The sequence below is a fragment of the Morone saxatilis genome, unplaced genomic scaffold (genome assembly GCF_004916995.1).
Source record: "Morone saxatilis isolate NCDOM2014 unplaced genomic scaffold, NCSU_SB_2.0 Contig9, whole genome shotgun sequence".
NCBI classification, from domain to species: Eukaryota; Metazoa; Chordata; class Actinopteri; family Moronidae; genus Morone; species Morone saxatilis.
This window is the reverse complement of record NW_023340268.1, coordinates 9,257,107-9,277,956: the sequence shown is the minus strand read 5'-3', so window position 1 is coordinate 9,277,956 and position 20,850 is coordinate 9,257,107. Positions and strand designations below refer to the sequence as shown.

Sequence of the window (20,850 nt, the reverse complement as noted above, 5' to 3'; positions counted from 1 at the left end):
ACACACACACACACCTTTCTACCTACATACTAAATACCTTGAGTTTTCTACTACGACAGAGGAGTGTGTAGAGTTGTTAGTAGTGTGACGGCAGGACAGACAGGGTCAGTTGTCTAATGACAGACTCAAAGTTCAACCTGCATTAAGTAATAGGTTTTTTAGAAATGATTTAGTGTAAAGTGAAAGCGTTGCCCACAAACCAATGTCCCCACTTTGAAGCTCTTTATGCTTGCTGAATGTTTACGGTTTGTTTTTGTTTTTCAGGCCCTGAGTGGTCATAAATCCCTTAATGCAGGTTTAATTAATGTTCACAAAACTTTTTTTTTAAAATGGTGTGGTGCAGCCATTTAATTTGGGGACATAATTAAAGCATGGCTGAAGTGATTTGTAGGCCACCCTTTTAATGAGAAAGAGCTCAGTAGAAGGCTTGATTTAAATGAAAAAAAATCACATTAAGCTACAGTTAGCATTAAAAGAGTTTATCCCACAGCTTCTCTTCTTCACTTAAAATGAATCCCAATTTTGGGAGGATGTTCCTTCTACAGCAAACCTACAACTACATCAACTTAACTATATTTAACATGTAGAGATGTGATGGATGACATACAGTGATCAGTTTACAATGCTTCTATTGAAACACTACGGTGGCTTTTTACATTTTATTTTTCTTTACCAGGGATATTCTTAACAACACTCTGGCTATGACTACTGCAAAGCTAATGTTTTATTAATAATCTCAATGTTAAGGTCAATTGACGAGCTTTCTGGAGCTTTCAACAACATCTCACAGTCTTCATCATCTTTGCTAATGACCGTGAGATGCATCTGACAGCCCCAGCGGAGATTATTTTATTAGACATAGTGTTCTGAGGTCAAGGATGATGTCTGACACGTCAACCAATGGTATTTTGTTTTGTCTCTGGTAGAGAAAAATATTCTTCGTACATGATAATAACGGTAACTATCTACAAGTAACTCTACAATGATGACGGACACACACAAAGATCAGCTTACCCTCCACGGCTATGGGGAGGTTGAGAAGATGGGAGGGAGGTGTGGTTGTGCGGATGGGGAGGGGTTTGACAGGGAAGAGGTTGAAGGGGATGGGGGGGAAAGGATTTGACAGATTGATTGGTGGAGGGATGGATGCAGAATGACAGATGAGAAATGCAGGATAAGGAGTAATAGGATCCCAGGGTGTTAAAGGGAATCAAACAGAATGAATGCGTGTGGGATGTTAATTGACAGAGGGGGAGAAAGAGTAAAGGGGGAGAGAAGAAGGACAGCACATTAGGCCAAAGCCAACCACAGGCAGCACAGCATGCAACCCATCAATGAAGTCAACTCAAAATCTATATGCTAGAAAGGGAATGTCCAAACCAAACGTGCAAGATTAACACAATAAAATACAGAACTGCAGGACTTCCGTAAGTGAAAGAGGCTAAAATAAGAGCACAGTGAAGGAATTTCTCACAAAAATGATCTTTAAATCAGCCACATTTTAAAACGGTGAAATAAATTCTCTATTTTTAGGAGTGTAATTGCTCTTAGGCCCTATGTGTTGTGTCCTTTTTCTTTGTGCATATGTATGTGTGCATATATATACCTTGACACCCTCGTTGTAGCTGTCCACGGGGCAGAGACCTGCCAGGTTGCCGAGGTGACCAGGAGCTCCGGGGCGTGGCGGTTTCTTAGGAGGAGCCACATGTTCTGAAAAAAACGTGATAGTATCATCGGTATGCTAGCATGCTAAGTAATGCTAGTATCACCAGTAGGTAGTAGTAGAGTATGTTAACAGGTTCTTTATGCTGACCTGCAGTGGTGGAAAGTATGTGACTATGTACATTCACTCAGGTACAATACTTTTTGAGGTACTTCAACTTTTACTCCTCCACTACATTTCAGAGTAAAACTTTACAAATCTTTATGAAATATGAGATTTTATTATGCAAGAGTGTATAAACTACTGCTACTCCAATATTATAATAATGTAGTAGCCATAGTAAATGATATTACTCTTACTATCTTTGAAAAGGGGAATGCTGTAGAATGAGTACTGTACAGTACTGTCGTTTCACTTTACACTTCACAATTTAAGGCATTTATTTTCATCAGTACCTTTTTACAGTGTTTTTTCTAAAGCGTGTCAGTATGCTAGTTGTCTCACCTGGTTTCCCTACAGGTTGGTAGATATGTTGGCTTCCACCCTGTGCAGAGACAATCACACACACATAGACACACCAGGTTAATGGCAGGCAAACTTTCAGTAGTCTTTAAATATTAAATAATCTTTAAAAGAAGAATAGGAAAATGGGAATCCCCACCAGCAATGTCACCCCTCAGCTATAGTTACAGCTGATGCAGTGTGGATAAAGGTAATGCTGTGAAGTGTTAGCTTTAGGATATCAAAACCCACATTTACAGTAAAATGGGACTGTGCAGTGCTTCTGGGTTTAAAGTTCCCATGAGCCCTCTGTGGTCATGTGGTTGGTGTGTAGGCAGTACCCTCCCTGGCACAAAGACAAAAATACTTTCACCCAGCCTCTGTATTTCCTCTGTCTGTCTGTCTGTCTGTCTGAATACTTTCCTTCTGCCTCCCTCTTGCACTTTTTCATTTTTTAATCTTTCTTCTCTTTGCTACAATCTGCTTATTGGCTCCTCCCTTTCCCTCCTTTTACTTTAGCATTCTTCTTTCCATCAGTGCATCAATGTAAGCATCCCCACACACACACACACACCGGTGCTTGTAGTGTGCCGTCCTCTCTGTCAATGCTTCCTCTGCTGTTTCTGGACTCCGTCTTCTGCAGGGAGGAGACAGAAAGATGAATTTAATGGAAGTGGCAGTTTTTCCATTACTGTAAAAAATGTATACAAGTTGTTCCAGGTAGTTCTAGTTGAGTGATTAAATACAGTAAAACAAAATAAGTAACACAGGGGTACATGTACACATGGGGTATTCACAAACACATAAAATATGAAAATGCAATCAGCAATTAGACATCTACAAATTACAGAAAGAAAAAATCTATGAAAAGCATCTATAGTTATCTTTTTCTAACTAAACACCACACAAACAAAAATGCACTCTTAACCCGCAACGGTTACGCAAAATTTAAATTCCATCGACTACAACCTGCAGTAGTTTGTAATTTTTCCATCTACACTGCCTCACAAAGTGAACATCATCATCATCAAATATGAAGAAGAGCAGCAGATAAACACAATCCTGTTCACACAGATGACTTCATGACAGCAGAGTCTGTTTGTCTACAGAAAACAGTAAAAAACAAACTCTGTCCACATTTGCACCACGAAAACCAAGCCTGGATCCAAACTCCCTCTCTCTTTCTGTTTCAGTACCGTTTTGGTGAAGCACGCCTTGAAGAGATGCATCCTGGGAGAATAGAGGCTGAAGAAGACGGGAGGAGGAAAGCAGAGAGTGGAGGCCATCGAAAGAAGGGCAGAGATAGGGACAGAAAGTGTGATAGAGGGGAGCTAAGAAAAACTTAAGACATGGAGAGAAAGACTGATAAAGAAAAGCATAAAGGAAACCGGGAGAGAGAAGAAACAAAGTCGGTGGAAGATGGTGCAGAGACGGAGAGAAACGGACTGAGAAAGGCAGAAAAATTGAGTCAGAGAAGAATGGAGGGGGAGGAGAAGATAGACAGAGAAAGAGAAAAAGTTTTTCCAGAGGAGGAAAAGCTCCACTGAGCCACAGAGACAAAATCCTGGAGAGAAAAGATCCAACCGTCTCACTCTCCTCTCTGTTTCTCTCCCTCAGTATGTTTCTCCCGCCCACTTTTTCCATCTCTCTGCATCTCCCTCTGTTTTTCTCTCTCTGTGATGGGTGACTCCTTGTTCGTTCCACCCTCTTCATGGCTCTTGCCAATCCCACTTCCTTTCTCCCTCCTTCTGTCCTGCACTCTCGTTCCTCCTCACAAACTTCCATCTTTTTGTTACTTACTTTCCTTCTCTCTCTCGTTGCTCTCCGTTTTTATTCTCCTCCTTTTAGTTTATCACAAAGTTTACTTGCGTATTTGACTGGTAGAACTTCTGCCGGGCAGTACTCTATAGTGGTATAAGTAGTGCTGAGATCTTCTGCTTCAGTAAATTGTTAATATCTCAATGTACAAATACACTACCAGTGAAAGACCTGGATTCATTATTTTACTGAAGTACACATGCGCAGTCTAGTAGTCATTAAGCAGCAGACTGGTCCTGACACAGTATTATATCATTATATAGATAGCTTTAGATTATTATTGCCAATGCATTGTTATGTAATACGGTTGTGTAGTTTATAATACTGTATATATTAATGTACAATATCTTGCATGTTTTGTATAACAAATCTTGTCAAAGTTACTAGTAACTACAGCTCCACAAAAGCAGCTCAATGCCACCAAATTTGGAAATACATTTTTAAATAAATTAGGGTCAAACTGCCCGTTGGCCGGTAAATAATTTAGAATCACAGCATAGGGCCAGGTCGCTGTGTTGTGCATGTGTACTCTCTGTCGACTAGTGACGTCAGTGAATCAATCAAAGTAGCTCACTGCTATTTGGTGCTTTCTAGACAACGTCTGTCTATGTTTTTGCAATAAAAAGCATCTGTTAAATGTTATCAGAGATGCAGCAACACATTCATGTTGAGCCTCCAAAAAAAACAACGACAAAGACAAAATAATAAAATACAATTTATGACTTGTAAAAAAAATATTTTTGACTGGGAGATTTTCTCAGTTTACCTGTGATGAGCTAAAAAGCTCATTTTGGACCATGATAGGAAATGATTCACAGCACACAGAGCACGGAAAAGTATTGTTTCAAAACCTGAACCTGAAGCTCTTAGTAAAAGTAACTTGATAAATACAATATTTAGGGTTTCTTAAAAGTGAAAGTAAGTAGTTTCTAGGCCATCGCCTTGCTAAAAGCTTTACAGATCCATAAAGATATTTATATGTGAAGTGTTCTGTGCATGAATAAGGAGCTGAAGATTCAGTCAGTTCTTGGTTAGCCGATACTCCATACTACTATACAATTAACAGTAAGAAAAATGGCTATAAACTCTTTCTAGTGTTGTCAGTGCACAATACAATGATAGGGTTTAGTCAGCACAAATTCTTTCAAACAAGTGATGACACAGTAGGCTAAAACTACACAGACTTCATAAACCACACTGCCTTAAAAAATTTCAATTTGTCTTTGTGGTTAAACTCAACTGAGTGTCATAACTGATCATTATCAGATTAGAACAAGATTAACAGATTTTGAGCTCACCACACTGACTTTCTTGTTTGTATGAACTGACTTGTGGTCTTAAAATGGTTGTGCATCAGTGGGAATGGGCAGAGCAGAAAAAAGTCCCTGGGCAGTGTTTGTACATTAGTCTCTCCGCAATGGGTCGAGTGTCAGGAATGTTTCTACTGATGGAAGAAGTCATCAAATGGCGTTATATTTTATTCATCTAAGGAAGCTTCCTTTCATTTGTAAATTTCCACGGAGGTCCAAGCTCAGGGCCATAAAACTGCTGGGGGAAATGGTTGAGCCATTTAGCAATGAGTGCTATTCTGTGTCCCCAGCCCTGAAGCAAAGTCTTAGCAAAAGTTTGTGAAGGTGGGTGCAAAGAGCTGGTGCATCAAGGGACAATAGAAGCCAGGAAAAATCTTAGCGGTTACCAAATAACAATTACGACATCAGCAATTCAGTCTGCCAGGTTTGTCCTGAGAGACGTCCTCCTCTGTGAAACAATAAGTGCCTCTCAAATATGGCAAGCTGGCAGTAAGAACAATGATAGATAAAGAGAGGGGACATCACTCATCTGTGCTTTTCTCTCTCTTTCTGTCTTTCTCTCCTACACCTGGCTCAAAAATGAAAACAGCCCATCAAGGCAAGATGAGAAACACTCTGACCCGAAGAGAGAAGAAAAACAGACTTGTTTTGCAAAAGGAGCGATTTGGCTCCCTTCGGGGGATGTTTCAGTGTCCGATGAGATAAATCAAACTCAAGTGAGTCAGTTCAAAGACCTGAAAAAGATATTCGGCAAGAAAACACACCAGAGATGTTTTACTAAGTGGAAACGGTGCAGACCCAATGCAGTATTTTATTTTAACATCTAAATATTTGTTTTGTTTTTTGTTGATCCGTCTGGTCGGCCATGACAACTACAGTTTAGGACACCAGCATCCAGTGGTTTAGATAGATAGACAGATATTTTTCATTCCCTTCCTTTTTAGGTTATGTTTTAATGCAGGGCTATGTGTTTGGTTTTACACTTTAATATTTCAGCAGAGATTGTACATAATAACACCACAATCTTAACCATGACAGAAAACTGCTTTTAGATGAGCAGAGCATTCTGAAAATCTATTAGTTAACCAGACACATAGTTTTCTTTAATCCCCTTGGATGATAATGACATAAATACATCTTCTCTTGTTTGCTAATGGTTCTCTAGCATACATGATTGCAACACTGTGTGCTGTTTACTCTCAGTTGGACTTAGAGCCAATCATGTCAAATTATTTCTGTAAAATTGAAATTTGTTTATTATTATTTTGTTATTTGTAGAGTCACAACTTCCAGAACGAAGGAGGTGAGTGTAAAATGATGACCCACAGACAGGATGACGTGGTTGAAAAACACTTGAATTTCCCTTTAAGGGTCCATTTTGTTACTAGAAGTGATGTTTTGCTCAAAGTAGTAGTGGTGCTCATAGTCCACAAACAAAAACTGAAGTAGCTTACATAGAAATATCTCTGTGTTTGTGCATTACCATGAAGCTCTCCTCCTGCTCCAACCACCGCTGGTCGTCCTCCATCTGTTGTTGCTGCATCATCAGCCTCTCCTCCATCATAGCGTGGCCTACACATCCACTATCCTGTAGAACACATGGGTGTTTGTGAATTGATTTTTTACTAAATACTTAAATTCAAAACTTGTTTATTTAGACTTTTGTCAAAAAAAGTCTAAATGGGATTAACAGGTTCAGGACAGCAACACGATCACCTCAATCATCTTTATATGCTGACAAGTTATTGATTGAACTGTGCAATGATCTTAAATACTTAATAAAAATGATTGTAGGGATCGAGTTTCCATTTGAAACACTTTCCTGACTGCAGTTACTTTATTCCCCTGCACTGAGCACTGCGGTCTGCTTGAAAAAACAACTTCACCACACGGTTGAAGTGCCAGCACCTCACTACTATAATGTCACCCGCTATGTTTAATCAAAATGAAAAGTAAATTACATAAATGTATGTGAAAGTTGAGACCTGGGTTGTTCCAGGCTCAGCTAGGGAAAACCTGTTCAACAGTTTATATTATATTATATTAGGTTATATCACTTAAAGCGCTTTTCCACCACGCGGTTGGGACTCGACTTTAAGAGGAGAGGAAAAGGTGAGCAGTGAAGTCGTCAATCTGGCAGTAAAAGTACAGTGTTGGTTACAGTTTTTCAGTGAATAATGAAATAGTGTTGCTCCGACAATCAGCTCCATCTACGCTGACAGGATACTATCCAAAGTACTATCTACGGTGGGAAAGTAAAGGTACCAAAAGCGAGTAGAGTTGTAGTGAAAATACGGCTTTAGATGTCAACCTTAGACTGCATTCAGGTGCTTGTTTTATGTATTGTGTGCATACCTCCATGTTAGGGCTCCACAGTGCAGTGTGTTCAGGTCTGTGTTGATTCCAGGAATCATTAGGAGGGTAGCTCCCTCCTACTCCTCCTGCACCACCGTGGGCTGACGGCTGGAGGTGGACAGAAAGAGAGATGGTTAATAATAGTAAAGGATCTGTTTTTACATTCCCGTTCTGATGACACAAGACTAAATTAGAAAGAGTATACAGACAATGAGCAAAATAAGTCAACTGATGAAGCCAAGGCTTCTACTATTTACCCTTATATGGTATAAAATGTATCTGAATAATCTGAAATGCAAAATAACCTGTATTTTAAAAGTTACACAAGGTTACAAGAGTGTAAATTGACTGATATTTTCCTTATTAAACTGCTTTAATCTTCAATTTCTGGATTACCACACAAATCCTGATATTCATGATATATAATATGACACAAATTTCAAATAGACTCATAGAAAGGGTCTCTGAGTCATCGTAGAATCAGAGGAATCGTAATCAGCAATAATAACAAGCTCTGATTTGGCACAAGGTCTCAAAGAATCATGGGAGTTCTTATACAGCACTGCAGCTGCTCTCAGTCTGGTGTGTAATACATGCTACCTAAATATATAGATGTTATTCTTACTTGTGATATGATCAAGTTTGACTTATATAGCAGTTAACATTACACACTCCTTATAAGGACGAGAGAGAGAGAGAGAGAGAGAGAGAGAGAGAGAGTAGCTTATTGCCTTAAGAGCTGGAGAGTGGCTTTGATTTGTGCGTGTGTGTGTGTGTGTGTAGTGGCTTTTAGCACTACAGGAAATGCCTGCTGTCTGCTCGGTTTATGAGGAGCGGAATAACTGCACTGAAAGTCCCTCTCATTTTCTCTTTCTTCACATTTCTCCTTCTGACTTTGACACATGCAGCACACGTCTGTCCTCCAATACAGTCTGTCTTCTTCTGAGTTGACTCACATACAGAGTTTACTGGGGTGGCCTTTACTGTGATGACAGTGCTTAACGTGGACACTTCAGAGATCATTTTGATGTGTTGGTATGTTTTCAAGATTTGTGATTAATGCACCTTTCTCGAAAGCAGCATTCCTACAATTTTTGTTCCAGACCTAACCTTCTTCAAAAGATTTAAGGAGTTTAGTCAGTGTTAAAGGACAAGTGAGTAGGATTTAGTGGCATCTAGCGGTGAGATTGCAACTGTGCCTGTATTTGACAACTTGGGGATGAGAACGGGCTATGAAAAGTCGGGGAAACTACGGTGGCCACAAAACTCACACAAAACCACTAAAACTGTCTCATTCTAAGGTAAAAAAAAACATGACTCTTATACGTTTTCATGTGATTATACACTAATGAAAACATACATATGAAATTCATGTATGTTTTTTTTTGTAAGCAAAAAACAACGTCTGAATTGTGGAGAGAAAAGGTGTGTAGGGACTAAAAAACGAGGGCACTGTATCTCACAGATTTAATGTTGTATAGCATGTCCACATTGAGAGTACATTCAGAATGTTATATTCTATTTTTACCAGTAGATTGTCCTACATGTTACATACTGGATTTTTACACACACACACACACACACACACACGCACACACACAGAAGAAGAAGTATAGTAATCTATAACTTACGTTGCCTAGGTGGCTCTCTTAAAACTCAGCTAACATAAAGCAATATATTTTGTTGAATAACGAGGGGGGCACTTAGTGCATAGCCTACACTGCTTATACGAGCAAGGTGAACTTGAATGGTTGTTTCTGAATAAGTTGCAGTATGTTTGCTCCAAAAGATTCCTGTAAGACTTTATTGAGTCCTGAATCCCCTCCATCTTCCACTCTGTACTCCTTCACGCTGCTGCTGTTGCCACCTAAAACCTCTGGAAGTGAGAGGAAAAACACTGCTGCAGCCACAGTGGATGAGAAGGAACAGAGGAGCTCAGTTTTCTCACTATGGGACCTGTGTTTTTGCATGTGTGTGTTCTGTGTGTGTTTGCTGTACCGGGAAGTGGTTGAGTTGGGGGCTGGAGAAGAAGCCTTCACTGGAACGAGGACTGGGGTAACCAGGTCTACTGGGCTGCAGGCAGAAAGATAATGGTTTGTTTCTGTTTGCAGGCCATGACAACAAAACACACTGAAATACAAAAAAATAAATCAGAGAGAAGTGAAATAAAAAGATAATCATTCAGTCTTACTTTTGGCGGCGCTTCATCTGACCCTCCAGAGTCCCAGGACACGGTGATTTGTCGCCTCATCTCCATTCGAAGTCTCTCCTCTTGCTGAAGCTTCTCTTCCTCCAGTATGGTGCTAAAAAAGTTACACACAAATGACTCATCTTAGTAAGTACTGAGATCCTTTACAAGTATAGTCAGGAACATGTACTAGCATGTAAGTATTAAAAGTAAAAGGTACTTGTTGCACCGTTATACTATTATATATTATATCATTAGATTAGTACTCATTAATATAAAAGCAGGATTTTACTGTTGTAGTTGGTTGAGGTGGAGCATAGGACTACAATTTATTATTATTTTCATTATGGATTAATCTGATTTTTCCCCCATGAATTGATTGTTTCATATGTACAAATTTGAAAAACAGTGAGAAATGTCGTGTTAATTAATTAATTAGATCAAATTGATGTTTGTGTTCTCCAACCAATAGTCCAAACCTCAAAAGTATTGGAAGCAAATTAAACTAATTCAAAAGAAAAGCAGCAAATCCTCCTTGTGAGGCTGAAACCCTGAAATGGAATGAAATGATTATCAAAGTATTTGCTGATTAACTTTGATTGATCGACTAATCTGTTGTTTTTATATTTCTCAGTAAAGGAAAATAAATCAAACAAAAAAACAACATTTTATTACCTGAGTTGTGTTTTGAGTTCGGTGAATCGCGGTCGCTTGCTGGGGTCATACGACCAACATTTGGTCATCAAACTGTAGAGGGTGGGAGGGCACTGAGGGGGCATAGCCAATCGCTCGCCGTTCTCTATCCTGCCAATCACGTCATTGTTCTTCACCCCCTGGAAAGGTTTGATGCCGTACATCAAGATCTCCCACATACACACACCTACAGAAGAACAAACATGTAGTTCTTTAGGACAAGAAAGTGATTGACAAACACACACAGACGCTCTTAAAAGTGATGATGATAGAAGAAATAGTGTAGTAAAAGGCTGTTTCTCAGACGATGTACTGTAATTATATTTTTCCTATTAATGGCAAATAACACAACACACAAATACACATGAATGATCATTAACTCACCAAACATCCAGACATCACTGGCAGAGGTGAATCTTCTGAAGTTGATAGATTCAGGAGCCATCCATTTGATAGGAAGTTTACCTTTAGAAGCTGAGACAAAGACACATAAAAATTACATATAATGTACAGAGTGATTTCTTTTAACTAACATTAAACTTGTAACTCTGTTGCCGGTGAATGTTGCAAATCAGGTCAGAGTCGAGAAGAAGATGCTGTTTTCATAACATGCCAACATGTGCAATAGGTGATTTTAAGTGAGGACAAACTGCAGTACCCTGATGTAACCTTTGGATGGTGGTAAAGTACTGGCAACCAGAAAACTCGGTCACATTCACTAAACTACAAAATGGTCTTGGTAGATTTAAACTATTAGTGAATCAGTGTTCTGTGTTAATACATTACACAAAATGTATGTGAATGAGTGTGTATTTGTTTTAGTGTATGTATATGTATGTATTATCACCTTTGTAGTAAGAGCTGTCCTCCATGTATCGCGACAGACCAAAGTCTCCGAGCATCACACAGTCGACTGAAGAGACCAACACATTGCGAGCTGCGATGTCCCTGTAAGATATTGGCTGTCGTTAGGGCTGAATCGTAGATGTTATTTGTTATTTCTTAGATGTACTTTGAAACACCAGCTGTGTCTGAAAACCAGTCCATATTTGTTCACTACACTGTATTTCAGTGTATTCTCAAAGTAAAATGTATGCAGCACACAGTGCACATTACATGTCCACTACTATCTGTTAATAACTCCTTTATTTTAAGATTACATTAGAATTGAAAACTCCAGAAACTGTCCTGGTTAATTAATTTAAACTTCTATATATTTGTCATGGTAATAATAATGTGAATCTAGTAAATGCACTCAATCGCTCACACTTATTCCTCAGTCAGCCTTTTCTCTCTCTGTGTGTGTGTGTACCTGTGTACAAAGCGTTTACTCTCCAGATATGCCAGTGCTGTGCTGAGCTGGTAGGCAAACAGAATGAGAGTGGCCAAATCCAAACTGTACTTCCTCACCTGAAGGAATGAACGCAACTGTAGACAGAGAGATGAACAGAGGAAGAGGGATGAGGTAATGTTAGAGAAATTGTTCCATACAGTGTATTCATTTAACATAGTAGATGTTGGTGCATGTCACCACACACATGCTCTACTCTACTTAGTGTATGTGTGTGTGAATGGCCTGTTATCTACACAGCCTCAGGCGTACCTCTCCAAGAGTACAGAGCTCCATGATGATCCACACAGGGTTTTCTGTGATCACTCCGATCAGCTTGACAATGTGAGGGTGGTCAAACTGACGCATAGTCACTGCAAGGGAAACACACACACACACACGCACATTTAGCCACTGATAGCACCATGAATTGTGCATCACTTGTAACTGCTATCTGCCCCATCTTTAGGTCCAATTCACAAAAGATGTGGCTAACTAACTGATTATTTATTAACTCTCCCTGCTCGTTCATTTGTTTCTATCCGACTCACTCGTTATGGGGTGTTTTCTCAGAGTGATTGTTATTTGGGGTGCTCTCCCTCATGTCTGCAGTGCATAACCACACAACCTCCATTTCTCAAAGCAATAGATCTTATAATTCTTAATAGATCTTAATAGATGTTGTTTTACAATTTCATTCCCTATCAGTTATTGTACAGTCTGCGCCATCTGTCTGTGTATGATGTACTTTGGTCAGCTATAATTGCTTTGCCTGGCTACAATCACTACTGCCATATCACTGGAAAGTCTGTACGTGACACCCTTTATAAATGCACTTCAGTTACCATCAACTCCCCGAAGACGCTTTATTTCACTCTAACTGCATGTGGCTATTAGCGCTGGTGTTTGTTTGTGTTTGAAAAACACAGTGTGGACTTACATGCTTCTTGTAGGAACTTTTCTCTGACGCTGTCTGATGTACAGTTCTTGCAGGTCTTAATGGCGACATTTAGAGCCGGTTTGTCCTGCAGAGCACATGGTACAGAAAGTCACAGGTTAGCATATTATAGATTATGTGCTGGTTAAACACAAAAGAAGGATTTTTTTAAAATATCGATAGTATATCACAATAAAGCATATATCACATAAAATGTAATGCAATGAACAGACAAAACTCATAAAAATGTGTAAAAAACCAACAACAACCTGACAACAATTATTAATTTGCACCAATACAGTTTGTGAAACTTTGTAACTCAGTATTTTCAGTTTCCAAAGTATTCTCATAAGCAGTACATAATCTGATCTTTATACGTTGGTGCAGAATATTTTAATGACAACGGTTTGTTTTAGCTTGATGATAACTATAGTAACTATCAGACAATAAAGAACATGAAAGTCACTTAAGTAATCTGTGACTGGAAACCGACAACCATCTGGTATTCTATTACCTTAACAGTTATTCTAAGCCTTATTTTCACCTTCTATTTGTCTGATGTATGTCTGTGCATGAGTGTGTGCGAGTGTATTTCCACATACAGGGCTGTTGTAGACTCCTTGGTGTACATCTCCAAACTGACCCTCTCCTATGCAGCGGCCCAACTCTATCCTGTCCCTCTGGATCTCATAATCCCGCGCTGAGAGAGAAGAGGAAGGGGAAAAAAGAGAGAAAAGAAGTGCACAGAGTGAGATACCCACGTTTACCTGCTGTTTTTCATACACTGGAAACACAGGAAAGACCCATCACATTTGACATGCTTCTCTCAGACCACATGGATGGGGCTTACCAGGACAAGACAATTTGGATGGCATCAGGTTATTGTTTTAATAATTAGTATAAGTAAAAGTATTAAGATACTTTTAAGAAACTTTGAATGATTTCAAACTTTCTGGCAGCAAATTAATTGTCCTTTTTGGTAAACCCCACCTACCAGAAATCAGATTAAACTAAATTAAACAATTAACAATATAAAAAAAATACATTTTAACCCATTTTTATACATTCAGATTATAGTCCCTTCCCCTAACACCTCTAACTAGACAAACCTTGACTTAACATGCACACTGACACACACAATTACAAACACACCAACGTACAGTCAACCCATTTAACAGGCAAAATCTACGGTTCATAAAAAGCTGTGTTTACATGCACATCAGAGTCCCATTATCACTTTCTGTTTATTCCTGTATAGTGACAGGGCTGCAGGGGAAACACATAAACAAGTTGTCCTGAATAAGATCATTAATTGAGATAAACACCTGGAGTGCTCTGTGCATGTAAACATCAAGAGCCCATTTCTTAAAACACTTCGCAAGGCGGAGAAGAACGCCTTGGCCTGGATGTTTTTAGCAAAATATTCAAAAGGTCTGATGTAAACGGATGCACTGGATCTGAAGTGCAGTCGACATAACCTTTTCATATTCCAGAAGTATCTGAACGGAAGCGGTTGTTTTTGCAAGTGACATTCACATGCTTTTGACATTTTAACTTTTACAGTTGTTATCAATATTTCCGCCTTGTTGGAAAGGTCATGATTTTCATTTCTACAGAGGTGCATTAATGTCAGCTGCCAACCAGCCGCTGTAAAAGAAATTGACTCAGTACTGAGTTCAAGAGGTTTATGCAGGACACTGACAACCGGGAACTTATGCCGTAAAAGTTTACTTATCTGTTGGGCTAAACGAAGTTCGGCTGTTTGACTCAACCAACAGATAAACAGAAAAATCCCGAACACCAACAGCGTAACCAAAACACATTCCATTACAAGGAAATTTACTGCATTTAATCCATATCGCAGTTCACTTGCAGGGAGCTAATAATTGCTTCAAACAGAAAAGAACCCACAGATGACCGAAAAAAAACAAAAAACACACGACCATGATAATAAATTACGATTAAGAAATAAAAATCTCATAACCGACATGATGGTGAAATGAGAACCAAGCCAATAAACAACACAAATACTGTCCACATCTTGCATTGTTTATGGATTGGCCCTCCCTTTCATTTCCAACACCAGACCCGAATGAACTGCATTCTACAAAACACCAACGACCGCAAGTCAACAACAATTTCGATATTAGGTGCTTTGAGTCTTTGTATTTTTCTTTGCCGGATACTAATGGTGAAATAAAAATCTTACTACTCATAAAAGCTTCAGCATTGATACTAGTACTCGTGTAAATAAATGGGTATGGTTAGGTTTGAACAAACTTGCAGGAAGATGCACTAATGAGTTTTAACGAGGAAGGCTTCAGAGGTAAATCTTTACCTACAATTTAATCAAGTACCCGGCAAAGAAAAATATCAGTAAAAATGTAAAATCTCAAGGCATTGTGGTCGGACAGAACGAGAGAGAGGGAGAGAGGCAGGGAGTTTTACCTTCAACTACTCCATAGCTGACTGTGTTGGCGATGGGAGAAAGAGGAAGAAAGAGAGATGAAGAGAGGGAGAGAGCCAGACAGCTGCTTTAAGATTGAAAATAGCTCAGATAACACACACACACACACACACACACACACACATACATACACAGACCCATTTCACTCTGTATCTTACGTTTAGTTAATAAATCTGTTAATGAATGAAAAACTGAGCTGATACTGCCACAGACTGGTTAAAAGAGCAGGTTTGCTATATATACACACACACATTACTGTTATACGGCCTTGTTTTATACATACAGCAGACAGTTATGACATGCGCACGCATACAAACTCAGACACAGAGTGGGAAAATATGTGTGCAAAAAAGTCTTTTTAGAGGAAGTTGCAGAAAGAAGGAGACCGAAAAAAGCAAAAAGAGAAACAAATAAAACCAGACAAAGATAGAAAAAAGACTGTGGGAGGAAATGAGAACACAGTCCATTTTCAAAGTTGGCCACGCAATCAAATACATCCACATCAAATGTATTGGAACAGAGGGCTGAAGCCATCATTACTTACAGGGCTACAGCCAAACCTACCGGCACATTCAGGGTCTTTGACTAACACGTGAATGAATTTGTGTCTAACCAACAGAAATTGAACTGTATGAGTTGTAGCCTCTCTGACCTCCGGCTGTTTATATAATTTGATTAGCCTCCACCTAACCAAATGTGGTTTAATATAACTTCTCTGATGTTCCCCGTGCAAGTGTGTTTCTTGGAAAAGATTCACAACCACGCTCGGCTATTAGATAGCAGAAAGAAATTGTTTGCTGGAGGAACGCAAGCATTTGACCGAAGAATAACAGTTATTATATAGTTCCCTTGCTGCAGTAACAGTAGCTCATTTTTTGAGCACAAATGACTCTAGTTGGTGGATGTTGTAAGCGAAGAGGAGAGAAGATTGAATAAGTTACTTACTGGAGGGCATGGTGTATGTGTCCTCTTCATCAACTATCTCAGCATAGTCATCAGTCTCTGTAACATTAGATAAACAGAAACGGTGTAAAAAAAAAGACAAAAAAACACAGTTACAAGAAAAAAACCCACACACAGGCACATGTAGGCAATACACCAATAATGGGATAATCATGCACATGTTCAGTTTACCATGAGTCCACTATGGCATGAAGGGCCTGAGACTGATACAAACACAACACGTGTACCGCTTAAAAACAAAAGCTGCACTAAAAAACTAAGAAATAAAACACGAAGCTAAGTCAAAGTTTCGAAAACTCCTGCGCGAAGAAACACCCACGTAGCTCCTCTCTCCCTTTCTCTCTGCACACACACACACACACACTTGGCGGAGAGTGTCAGCTGAGCATGTGTTGTGCATATCTGTCTGTGTGAGAGCAGCTGGCTGCTGGGAGTAACTGTGGTGGTGGAGGAGTGGAGGGAAAGAAACAGAGAAGAGACGAAGACAGAAAGGAGAGAGTTCAAGAGAGACAAGTAGAACATGGAAGAGAGGACAGAAAGGAGAAATCAGTCAAAAAGGATACAAGAATAAGAGAGAGTAAGAAAGAGAGAACCACAGATTGAGGGTCTAGCTGTCATGTGAACAGATGGTAGCGTTTAGGATCAAATCTGTGCAGAATCAGACAGATAGGCAGAGAGAGGCGGAGAAGAGAGAGAGCCAGCAGGGGGAAAAAATAAAGGAAAAGATGGACCCAGTCTATCCTAACCAGATGGCGGTGTTTAAAATAAAATCAGCGTACAGACTCAGCTGTTGGAAACAAGAGTCAAACATCTGCTGTGTTGAACACTACCCTCGCAGCTCTGCTCAGGATTTATCAGTCTCTGTGGGAACGTGTCCCTAAATTCATCAGAAATCCTTTTCTAAAGCCTGTAGCTGATTTTCTCAAGAAAAGCTCTGCCATCAAGTCAGCCATGGCAGGGTTTGCTATGTAGAAATAGGCTGGAGTTGAAGCACTTGTTGTTAACGTAAGGCAGGCTAAACAATACACTGGGTTTGTACTATTTGGATGTTATTGGAGTGTTTAATGCAAAAAGAAATAGTTCCGGAAATACCTAATATTTGATTTTTTGCTAAGAGTTAGATGAGAAAACTGATACCACTCATTCTGTAAATATATCAGTTTCCAGTCTGTGTTCTAAGCTAACCAGCTGTTGGCCACAGCTACATATTTAACAGACAGACATGACAGTGTTCTCAATGTCAGTCCTTAGAAGAAGAGGTTGGAAAATGTTTAAACTTTTAATCAAACAGGCATGACTTTTGCTAAACCATTTCTGTGCATGATTTATGTTTCGCATGAGAGGAAAGGAAAGACTTTAATGCACCTCTAAAAATATCTTCATATGAGCTGGAATAAAAGCAAGAGCTCTGCTTACTCTGCAGCTGCTACTAAAATGTGTTTTATTAGATAAACTCATCATAAAAAGCCTAGCATTTCAGCAAAAGGTGGTTTTTATCAGTCATGGTTTATTCAATAAAACACATGTCAGCAACAGAAACTTTTTTTAAATTTATTTCTACATCCAGACAGGCTTATCAGTGTTTCCATACAGTGTGTGAAATGATAAAGCACTAATATGGTTTCAGTTGTACAGATAGTTTGTACTGTGAAGTGCATTGTTTGTATTGCTGCATATTCACTCCCATGTGGTTTGTTCTAAAGAATCAACCGTTTCTAAGTTTGGTCTAACTCTCTTTCTGCGTTCAGTGGAAGGATATTGTGTGTTTGTGCTTGCATGTGTGTTTATGTGTATGTGTGTGTGTGATCTAGTTAGCCCATTATAGCCAGGAATGCACCCGCTCTTGAATCCAGCAAACCTCTCCCTACTCCGCTCTGTGTGTGCATAAATGTACGTGAGTACACGTGTGCATGATTTTGCGTGTGTGTGTGAAGAGAGAGAGAAAGAGTTGGAGAAATTCCCTTAAAGAGAAATACCACTTAATTTCCAAATTCTGCTTTTGTTCTTGTGGTTTAAAGCAGACATATTTCAAATTTAGTGGCAATCTACAAAAAATAACCACAAATAGACAGACAAAAACAATACTGAAACAGGAAACTGCTCCAGCTACCAACAGATCAAACTACTGGTGCTTTATTCATGTTTCCAATCACTGAAACATGAGCAGCCACACACTCAGCTAAAGAATCATTTCATTCTAAATGATTTCAGTCACTCTATATGTACACAATACAGCACATACACAGATAGCACCGTTGTTAAAGATATAAGAATGCATGCATAAACATCAACCCCCACACACCAACACAATCACACACGCTAGGGAGGTTGCAGTGTGTTGGTGGAGTGAGGACTACAAAGACGGAACAACAGAGAGATAAACAACAGCGTAACTTTACCATCCCCACTAAGATCTTCTGCAGGGTCCAGGAGAGCATGCAGGAAACGGGACAGCAGAGGAGGAGCAGGAGAGTGGAGAGAGAAAGCAGCAAGGAGAGTGAGAGAAAGGCAGGAGGCATAGTGGAGAAAAGAGGGAGAGAGAAGGAGAGCGGTTAGAGCATGAAAAGCCTTGAAACAACATGTTGCCGGATCTGCAAAGCCAAACGCTCGGCGAGCAGTTAGTTAATATACATAATATCTCCAGTAAAAAAGCTGAGTTAACAACTTTCATTAATGCTGTGCAGACACGTGTAGGTTAAATGAACTAATGGAAGAAACCCCAGTATGGTTTCAGTGAAGGGTGATGTCTGTGTCAAGCTGTAAATATTATTCAGTTGGAGAGTTACTGTATGGTTAGCAGACAGAAGAGTTTCAACATGAGTTCCAGCGGTGTAACATCAACAGTGAGCAGAGTTAGAACTTCAACCCTCAGAGCTTCGAGAAAAAGGTTCATTTAATGTATAATTTTAAGGTTTCATATTGTCAGGGGCAGTGGAAATATACAGCAGATTCAACTATATTGGATTACTGTATGGGTCTCTTAAGAATCTTAACACAAACAAGGAGGAAAAACCACATCACTTCTGTCCTTAAAAGAAGAGTTTTAGGGTATACGCTTATTCGCCTACTTACCCAGAGTTCAATGAGAGGGTTGATACCACTTCCATGTCTCTATGGTTAATATACAGCCTGCAGCCAGTTGGCTTAGCTCAGCATCAAGACTGGAAACTATGACAAACACCTTTGTCTGAAGGTAACAAAATCTTCATGCAAGCAGCTCAGTTAAGCTAAGCTAACCGTCGCCTGCCTGTTACTTCACATTTAATGGACACAGCCGAGAGTGGTGTACTTCTTCTCATCCATCTCTTAGTAAGAACGCAACAAAGCAGACTTCCCAAAACTATTTAAGTCCTTGCTTTGGCTACTTGTGTCTTTAGCTTTGCTTAGCTTCCCACTTCCTTACAGTGAAGTCAATTTGCTGCCTTCTTTCCGCTCTACTCACATTCTTGCATTTTTTTATGGACAGCTTACACAGTAAAAAATAAATAAACAAAAAAGACACAGTAGTCTACAACCATATTATTCCATACTTTTAGTATTGCTTCAGTATTATACAAACCTGGTTGGGAATTGAAAACTGGTTCCAAATTGTCCAATCCCTTGGAATCATGTCCTTTTACAGTGCTTTCCTTCTTAATTTATTTTGTTGTGTGTGTTGTAAGTTTGAATTATAGTTCTACTATTTTAATCCTGTAAAGCACGTTGTTAACTTTGTGTTTTAAAAGTGCTTTACGAATTAGGCTGTTATTACCAGCTCAATTGACTTACAGTAGTTCACAGTGAAGTTTGAAATTCTAAAAGTAGGCTGTCAACCATGCCTTCGTGTCACATTTGGAGTCTCCAGCAGAAAAAGTTTGGATCGTTTGTTAAGTTTCAGCAAGAAACCAGCTGCTGTCCAGATCCAAGCCTGCTAGCTACTGAGGAAAGCTGCCAAGGCCATAGATGGAGACATGAGGACACGACTGACCCTTTCAGTAAGTCCACCTTGGTGCAGGACACGTATATACACAGCAGCAACATTTAATAAGCAATTACAATAGAATAATAACAGTTTTTCCTAGCTTCAGAACTACATCCCTGAGCTAGTACTGATTGTCTGCTTAAGGTAACTTTAACAGGGTAGATGTACTTGGTGGCTGAACCAAGATCTTTTAAATGAAAGAACAATCTTTTTTAACCAACCAGCCATGAACTAAGCTCTGCCCGTTTGAATTAACTGACATTTAACACTGAAAATAATGATTAAAATTAACCACACTGTGACCTCAACAGCAAGACATTTGCTGAACCGAGACTGGAGAGAACCATTTCACTCTTTATTTCACCGCTGTTGAATGAAAATAAGCATTTTATAAAGAGGAAAATAGCCTTTTCTGTGAGCAGTTAGAAGACTGAAAACTCGTTCTCAAATGTGAGGTAAAATGTAAAAACTGGCTACTGATATCAAAAACAACACACATAAGCCTCAGGTTTTATATAGATAACTCTCAGTTTGAAAGTGCTGCACAACAACAGTCTTTTCCATTTGTTTCCCAGTCTTATTTAAAGAGCGTTGGCTTGGTTATAAGCAGCAACACACAAGCAGTTATTGTGGTTGAAGTAAATGTGTTTGTTTATGTGTGTGT

General features: G+C 39.3%; 1 protein-coding gene across 12 annotated transcripts in view; it reads right to left on the bottom strand.

Annotated features, from left to right (window-relative positions):
• ptk2aa (protein tyrosine kinase 2aa) overlaps window positions 1–20,850 on the bottom strand; it is a 54,302-nt gene that overhangs the window by 3,547 nt on the left and 29,905 nt on the right. For 2 of the 12 annotated variants that reach the window (XM_035680990.1, XM_035680985.1), the window contains 18 exons: window positions 18,625–18,642; window positions 16,208–16,264; window positions 15,244–15,264; window positions 13,398–13,495; window positions 12,799–12,883; window positions 12,132–12,232; window positions 11,841–11,956; window positions 11,376–11,476; window positions 10,913–11,002; window positions 10,511–10,715; window positions 9,839–9,950; window positions 9,646–9,720; window positions 7,648–7,755; window positions 6,776–6,880; window positions 2,739–2,801; window positions 2,168–2,207; window positions 1,607–1,710; window positions 1,015–1,023 (listed from right to left, as the gene is read on the bottom strand). In XM_035680990.1, coding sequence (XP_035536883.1) covers window positions 1,015–1,023; window positions 1,607–1,710; window positions 2,168–2,207; window positions 2,739–2,801; window positions 6,776–6,880; window positions 7,648–7,755; window positions 9,646–9,720; window positions 9,839–9,950; window positions 10,511–10,715; window positions 10,913–11,002; window positions 11,376–11,476; window positions 11,841–11,956; window positions 12,132–12,232; window positions 12,799–12,883; window positions 13,398–13,495; window positions 15,244–15,264; window positions 16,208–16,264; window positions 18,625–18,642 — 1,508 coding nt within the window. Of the gene's footprint in view, window positions 1–1,014; window positions 1,024–1,606; window positions 1,711–2,167; window positions 2,208–2,738; window positions 2,802–6,775; window positions 6,881–7,647; window positions 7,756–9,645; window positions 9,721–9,838; window positions 9,951–10,510; window positions 10,716–10,912; window positions 11,003–11,375; window positions 11,477–11,840; window positions 11,957–12,131; window positions 12,233–12,798; window positions 12,884–13,397; window positions 13,496–15,243; window positions 15,265–16,207; window positions 16,265–16,396; window positions 16,638–18,624; window positions 18,643–20,850 lie in introns of those variants that run through there. The other 10 variants (XM_035680987.1, XM_035680991.1, XM_035680989.1 and 7 more) reach the window with 8 other exon arrangements.